General features: G+C 47.8%; 1 protein-coding gene across 1 annotated transcript; it reads left to right on the plus strand.

The window, feature by feature from the left end:
• Positions 1-3724: 3724 nt before the first annotated feature.
• On the plus strand, positions 3725-7383 carry LOC308254748 (keratin, type I cuticular Ha7-like; the record flags this gene model as incomplete). The annotated part of the gene is made up of 7 exons (XM_080681139.1): positions 3725-4216; positions 4403-4485; positions 5289-5445; positions 5815-5976; positions 6065-6190; positions 6689-6909; positions 7302-7383. The coding sequence occupies 7 exons, from the start codon at positions 3725-3727 to the stop codon at positions 7381-7383; spliced, it is 1323 nt and encodes a 440-aa protein (XP_080537265.1).
• Positions 7384-8262: the final 879 nt, after the last annotated feature.

The raw sequence follows: 8262 nt of genomic DNA on the forward strand, positions 1-8262 counted from the left end.
AGATGTCCCCTATTTCCTCCCTTTTTGATCTTTGCTAACTTAAATAGGTACAAAATAGTAATTTAATAAGCATATTTGAATTATAAATGATGTGAACATCTAAACCATGATTAAAGGCCATCTGAAAAAAAAGCAACAGCTAACACTTGTTTAGTGCTTCCTGCCAGACATTATTTTAAATGATTTATAGATATAACTTCTTTAATACTTAAACAGATCAATGACCTGGGTGCTATTGCCGCTTCCATTTTTCACATGCAGAAACCACGGCATAGAGAGGTCAAGTCACCAGGCCACATTCATACAGCTAGTACATGGAAGAACCAGAATTTGAATCCAAGCAGGCTGGCTCCAGAGTTCCTGGCCTTAACCACTCTGCTCTGCTGCCTTAAAATTCTGTGTAATGGGTTCTAGTAGCAGATAAATATTAAAGCAAGTGTCCTGTGCTAGAATGTAGATAAAGGAACCTGGGACCAGCGGGTGAAAGGGGAAGTGAAGAGAATTATTTTCATATTGATCGGTCTCTCATGAACTGAAGACCCAGGACAAGAATAAAGCAGAAGAATAATGTTAAAATCAAATTAAAAATGCCCAAGTAACACGGGTATAAAATCCCATCCAGAGACAGAGAAGCATTGATCAGACCGTCAAACCTCAGAGAGAAAGAAGGGCAGGGTGGGGGGAAAGGGGAGAGATCAACCAAAGGACTTGTATGCATGCATATAAGCATAACCAATAGACACAGACACTAGGGGGGTGAGGGCACGAGCTGGTGGGGTGGGGTAATGGGGTATAAGGACACATATGTAATATCATAATCAATAAAGAAAAAAAAACAACAAAGTCACGAACTATGACACTAGCTGCAATAAAAACACAGGTATGTCCATTAAAAAAAAATCCCATGGAAGGGAAAAGAAAATGGTGACTTTTCCTCTGTTTCAAAGCCTCTCAAGATGGACTTTTGAAGTCAGAGATCCCTCAGGTGTCCTCCCTCAAACTCTGATCTTTACCAGAAGCAAACTTCTTTCTGGTGTAACACACAGTGGGTGCTGCCTGTGGACAGCACGCGTTTGCTTAGGTATCTTCAGAATCTCCCCCTGCAACAGACAAGGTGGCTGCAGGTTAGACCCAAGCCCCGTGGGCTGCTCCAACTCCACTGCTTTTGCTCTCACTCAGAGATGCATCAGAATTGCCCCAACATTTGCCATGGCATTGAATGATGCTATTCTGTACCCAGGGGCCCACCGCCCCCTGAAGGTAGATGGTCGCTCAAAAAATTTTACCCCTGAAGAGAGAAGACAGAGGTGGCCCCTGTGGATGAAGGAGGGCTGCGGGACTACCTTTCTCTTGGCTCTTCATGGCCAGCACCTCCCTTCATGTTACCTGGCTCATATGTTGTTCTCAGGGACCAGGGCCTGTTTTCACAGGGGAGGAACGGGGGCAGTCTACGGTGTCCAGGGTCGGATCCTCCTCACCTACACAGCCGAGTGCATCTCAAACACCTGCTTCACGCCGTCCACTTACTGCCAGTTCCTTTGAGACAAAAGAGAAGCAGCAGAATCCACGGCTCTACAGAGGAGCAGGCAGCATCAATGCCACTAAGCAACACAGACCTTACAGAGCCCACACGGGGGGAAGGTGGACACAAAACCCAGCTTTAGAGAGGGGTGTCAGCCAGGGATGCAAACTTCAGCTCTGATGCCTGGAAGTGTGTTCTGAGATGGAAGGAACCATGATGTTCATCAATGGGACAAATCCTGCCTGGGGATAGGGTCAAAAGATGGAGCCTATTTAGCAAATCAAAGGAAACCATTTTAATGGTCCAATTCTCTGGATTACAGTGACGCTATGATGAGACGGAAGAGAGAAACAAAAAGGTGTTTGAAGATGAACATATGCAGATTGTGCTCAGAGGCCTCTGAAGGACAACCTGGCTGGGAGAGGTCTTCTAAGGATTGCCTCAGCAAAGAATTATTCATCGATGACCTCAGGGTAGCTGGGAGAGGCACAGCTGACCCAGAGCAGTTTTCCTTTGGGGGAGAATTCCAGTTCTCTTTATTTAATTCTTCTTGAGAGAATTCCAAGAACCTAGGTCTCGCCCATCCTCATACCCACTGCCTCCCATTTGGGTCCCATGGGGATCGTTGTTCCTGAACTTTGCTCTTTTTATACTCTTTTAGGGTCTTATCCCATTGGATCTTCCTTAGTCTTTAGGTCCCTCTACTTTTCCTTGGCCACTTTGGAGGGGCAATGCCTGGCCCCACAGAAGGTGGTCGCAATGGCCCTGATGAAACTCTGAAGAAACTCTTTGGGATCCGAGATATGCTACTGATTCTCATATTTAAGCATAACTTTTTCTATGTGCATTTTATTGTCCTCCCTGCCTCAGTATCTCTGTGCCGGGATACAAGGACCCTCAATAATATTCTTTTTCACTCCAACTTTCTGTCCAATAACTAAGCCTTGTATACTTTCCTGAGTAATGGCCTGGGAAGCAGTACGGGTTGTTCCCCCCTGGAGGTTGTGGTGAGGTGGAGAGAGAATGGGCTCTACAGATATGAGACAGAATCTAGCCCTTGCCAGCTTATCAGCTCTGTGAATCAGAAAATGAACTTTATTTTAGTTTCCTCATCTGCACATCGAGGCTAAGAACAGCCGCCTCACAGGTAGGAAGGACTCAATAGGAAAGAATACAGTAGAATAGCTAGCTTACCTGTATCCTCTTTAAATGTTAGTTCTTGAACTTTTGTCTCAACATCCTTTGAGCTTTGTGGCCCAATTTCCATTTTCTGGATTAAATAAGATTGTGTTTTTTGTTAGTAGTTTCTCTCTAGATACACCTGTGGTCAGGATGATGAATTTTCTGTCTTTCACTAATTCTCATTGATCTATGGTTCTCATTCAAGTTTGTTTAAGAACCTATGATTTCAGTCACACTGTTTTCTCCTGAAGAACAGGGACCATTGTGTGTCCTGGACCCAGCACACCACCTGAGTTATGGGGGTGTTCAGGAAACATGCTGAACAAGTGAATGAATGAATGAATGAATGAATGCTGATGTGGACTAGTCAACCAAAACTGAATTAGCAGCAATGTTTCCTAGTGCATTGATGCTTTGTTGCTCCTCCAGGGGAGTATGCAATTTAAAAGAGAAAAGAAAAAAGAAGAAATGGGAACCACTCAATATTCAAATATCAGTAGACTTGCTAGTTTTATAAACTGGCATTTCTCTTGAAAGAAAAGCTCAGTTGATTCCAACCATAGGTGGGAGAGACACTAGATCTTATAGATTTGCTGTCTCTCCTGCTACACAAATCATTGACTGAAAGATTTGATCCTTCAGTGTGGCCGCATCCACAGGGAGACTGTCCAGCCCAGAGTGAGGACATCTGAGGCTGCATTAACTGTTGGTGGTAGTTGAGTAGGAATATAAAACTCTAATCTTCCATGAACAGACAATCTGGTATCAAAGAGTCAAGAGGCACCTCAGATCATCAGCATTCCTTTAATGAGGTGAGGAACTCTTGGTGGTAAACTCAACAGCTGAGTAACAGGATGGCGGTACAACAACAGGTTGAAAATCAAGGCAGTGAGGTCAAAGCACTGAGCCAACACCCACCTGGGATACGGTATAAAAGGCCCAGGAGGGAAGGGGGTTCTCAGACTCGTGTCTTGGCCTTTCCAGCTGCTCTGAACCTCCTGTGTAGCATCAGCCCACACCATGACTTCCTTCTACATGACCTCAAGCCAGCCTCTGGGCAGCACCCAGAATCCTGGAGAAAGAACTGTCTGCCCCTCCTCCATTGATGTTGGGTACCACCCTGGCTTAGAGGAAAAGGCTGCCTGCCAGGGCCTCCTGGCCAGCTTGGCACATGTCAACCGAGTTCGTGTGGGGACCACCCCTCTGGGCCGACCCAATCTCTGTCTGCCCAACAGCTGCCACAATGCTTGCCCCTTGCCAGGAACCCGCAACATTCCTGGCAACATCGGAAGCTGTGGGGCCTATGGTGAAGGCACCCTGAACGGCCATGAGAAGGTGACCATGCAGTTCCTGAACGACCGCCTGGCCAACTACCTGCAGAAGGTGCGGCAGCTGGAGCAGGAGAACGCAGAGCTGGAGACTAAGATCCGAGAGTGGAGCAAATGCCATGAGACCACCATGTGCCCCAACTACCAGGGCTACTTCCAGACCATCGAGGAGCTCCAGCAGAAGGTGGGGTCTGGAGTAGCCTGGGGTGTGCTGGGTCTGAGAGAGGTGGAGGGCATGGCAGGCAAAACCACTGAAGGCTCAAAGAACTTAGGGTTCTTGGGTGTTCTTAAGCAGGAGGGTAGATTCCACATGTAGGGCTGGAGCCCAGTGTGATGTTAGTGTGTGAATGTTCTTCCTGTTTTTTCTTAGATCCTGTGCAGCAAAGCTGAGAATGCCAGGCTGGTTAGCCAAATTGACAATGCCAAACTGGCTGCCGATGACTTTAGGATCAAGTAAGTAAGGGCAGAAGCAGGCTAAGAGTGACTCCTCTCTTCTGTTTTATTTCTAAGTGGCCACCAGAGTACTTTGTCCAGAGTAGGTGCTCAAAATAGTTGTTGATGAGAATAATGAATGAATCAATGAATAAGTGTCCTCTTTCTTCCTCTCCAAACCATAATTTAACCTGTTACTAGAAATGGTCATTATGTGGGATGAAAGAGAACAAAAACATTAAAATAAGAAAGGAGGTAGGGTCTAGATTGGTTAGATTCTATATGATATTCTCCCCATATCTAGAAGAAAAGAGGGCTTTGTGTTATAACCTGAAGCAAAATCAAGTCATTCTAAGAATAAACTTTCAGTGCATAGTTTATTGACAGACTCACTGACCCTTGGCCTAATCCATTAATGGGAATAATTGTCATTGTAGTTTCTTTTATTAAGAGTTGCAATTGAATGAATGAGAAAAACAATGAGAAATAATTAATCCAATGGGTGAAGTAGCAAACTGTAGGTCCAGAAGGCTTATATTTAATCTATTCTTTTTCCTATGGCAGAAAGAATACTGCATTTGAAGTTTGAATACTTAGGTTGAGTCCATTATTTACTATTAATCAAGGTATATAATCCTAGACATCTACTATTCTTTCTGAGACTCAGGTTTCATCTAGTCAGTGACCATGGGCTCTGTAGCTACAGAGTCTAACACAGTGATAGTTGATCAGGTGAGCAAATGGGGATCCAAGGTGGGAACCACGGTCAGGTGAGAGGGGCTCTCCTTGACATCTTGTTGACCTTGCATCTCCTGTGATGGAAGGCATGAGAGTGAGCACTCCCTGCGCCTGCTGGTGGAGGCGGACATGTGTGGGATGCACAAGCTCCTGGATGACCTGAGCCTGGCCAAGGCTGACCTGGAGGCCCAGCAGGAGTCCCTGAAGGAGGAGCAGCTCTGCCTCAAGAGCAACCATGAGAAGGTCTGGCCCTGTGGCTGCAGACTCATGGTGGTGGTGGTGGTGGTGTGGGGTGTTGGGTAGGAAAGGGAGCACCTTCCACCCTGTGGCTCTAGGATTGGAGTCAGTTGGCATCAGGATAATGGTTTGATCTGGGATTGAGTCAAGCTGACTCTGTGGGATGTGGCAGATGGGAGTTTCTTTTCTAAAGATTTGCCTCATGAGTTTAGGAAGGTCTCCAGATGGGTTCTTCCCATTGGCCTTGGCAACAAGACCTTTCACATCAGTGTGTATGAGGAGTTGCCCCTCATACTGCTTGTTAGGAGAGTGGTTCATGTGCTCTCTGCTCTCTCAAAAGCTCTTTTCTCACTTGGGGTTCTTCTGTCCCTGTAGGAAGTGAACATTCTGAAGTGCCAGCTGGGAGACAGGCTCCGGATTGAGCTAGACACGGAGCCCACCGTGGACCTGAGCAGGGTGCTGGAGGAGATGCGGTGCCAATATGAGACCATGGTGGAGACCAACCGGCGTGATGTGGAGCAGTGGTTCGAAGCTCAGGTGAGGCGGTGCTGCGGAGCAGGGGGCAGGGGAGCCTGGCTGCCATCTGGGCAGGGCGCTGATCACGTCTCTGTGCACTGTGCTTCAGTCTGAAGGCATCAGCCTGCAGGCCTCGTCCTGCTCTGAGGAGCTTCAGTGCTGCCAGTCGGAGATCCTGGAGCTGAGATGCACGGTGAACGCCCTGGAGGTGGAGCGCCAAGCCCAGCACCACCTGGTACGGGTCCTCCTGCACCCGCACGGCACTGCGAATGCTACTGCCACGGCCTGGTCACAGCGTATCTGAGAAGTCTCCCTGCTCAGTTCTATAAACATTAAGTTTGAGCCTGAGCTGGGTTCCTCTCTCCTGAGTGGAGAAGGCTTGCTTTTAAGGCTAGTTTGACCCAGAAAAATGGTTCCTATTACAAGTTAACTTCACTTCCTTCAGAATGAGGTGTGGAGGTTCAGGCACTCATTTCACAAGATTTTGCTGGGTGTCTCCTTCATGTCATGTACTGGAGGCATTAGGGGGAACATGACACAGTTCAAGTTAGATTTGTGTGTGTGTGTGTGTGTGTGTGTGTAAAAAGCCATGGTCACATTGATGGTAATTTCTTCAGAGCTCTAGAAATGCCCTGCGACTTCTTGGAATTTGCCACCTGCCTGTTGAATTCAGCCAATTCACTGTTGAATTTTTCATCCCCTGGGACTTTCCCCCCATTATTTCCCATTATAGAAAGACTGTCTGCAGAACTCCCTGTGTGAGGCCGAGGCCCGCTTTGGCACCGAGCTGGCCCAGATGCAGTGCCTGATCAGCACCGTGGAGGAGCAGCTGGCCGAGATCCGGGCTGACCTGGAGCGGCAGAACCAGGAGTACCAGGTGCTGCTGGATGTCAAGGCCCGGCTGGAGTGTGAGATCGCCACGTACCGGAACCTTCTGGAGAGCGAGGACTGCAAGTACGTGTCATCTAGGCAATTCCTGGCCAGGCCACATACCTGACTGTCAGATTCCGCTGAGATAACTCACGTACTGGTGAAGGAGATCTCATCCTAAAGAAACTGCCTTGCTTAGTGATGCATTTACCATTGCTGGTGTGTACAGATTGTGCTGTTGATAGAATGGATCACAAATGGTAGCCGGGTCCCTAAGCCGAGCCCTGGGGACGCCTGGATGTGGAAAGACACAGCTGAGTGTGGACGTGGGTCTGATGGAAGAGGTTCTGGTGGGTTGTATGATTTGTGTGTGGCAAACCCTCCCTACATCATTTTGGTCTGATCTTTTCTGTCTCCAGCACTGAGATATCTTTTTATTTCCCATGTCTAACTCTCCCTTCTCTCTCTCCCTGCAGACTCCCCTGCAATCCCTGCTCTACACCTGCTTCCTGTACTCTTCGTCCAAGCTGTGCCCCGCCGGCCTGTGGGTCTTCATGAGAGCTGACTCTGAAGGTCTGAGTTCCAACGCAGGAGGTCACGGCCACCTGTCCTGGGGCTAGGATCACCCTCACCTTGCTTAGTCTCCCTCTAGAATACCAAAGCCACTGGAGGCATTTTCACTGAATCAAAGGGCAACAGACAACTTCTAAGTAGTGGCTTCCTATTTGTGCCTTAGGCTGATTTTTAAAAACATTGCATTGTCTTCCACTGAAACTATTGTTCTCCCCCACCCCACCCCCGTCTCTTCTGGGATTTTCATTCTACTCTAGTGCTTCAGAATCTTCTAAAATGTAATTGGGCTCCTGTATTAAATGGTCAATAAACCTCCTTCCTGTATGTATCAAGTGGTCTCCTTCCTGGGTTTGGCAGTATATGTGGTGTGCTAGAGAGCCCGGGCCCTCAAGCCCTTGGGTGGTCACTGGCCCTGACATGTCACTTCCAGGACCTCTCTGGGGTACTGGGGTCTGAGCCTCGGGATGAAGGTCCTTGGCTGACACTGGACATGTCTTTACCTTACCCGTAGATCCCTACAGATTGGTGAAAGGAAGCAGTATTGGTTGCCAAGTTTGAATTCCTTCAGAACAGCTCAGAACTAACATGTCCCTACTGTGCTTTTTGGCATCTTCGGTCTCTTGGTATTTTGTTCCAGAGCAAAATCACACAAATTCGAGTTCCAACCCAGTCAAAGGGAGGTCATGTTGAGAACTGGCCTGGCCAAGTTGCCAAGTTTTTCTCTCATTCAAACTGTTCCCTTCATGGAGGCATGGCATTTTCTCCTGCTGTTAGACATGGAGGCCCAGCTTGGGCCCTGGGGACAGTTGTCTTGGTCCTGGCCCACTTCTGGGATGTGGTTTTCTCTAGAGAGACGCTGCCACC

The sequence above is a fragment of the Plecotus auritus genome, assembly GCF_963455305.1.
Source record: "Plecotus auritus genome assembly, chromosome: 7".
NCBI lineage: Eukaryota > Metazoa > Chordata > Mammalia > Chiroptera > Vespertilionidae > Plecotus > Plecotus auritus.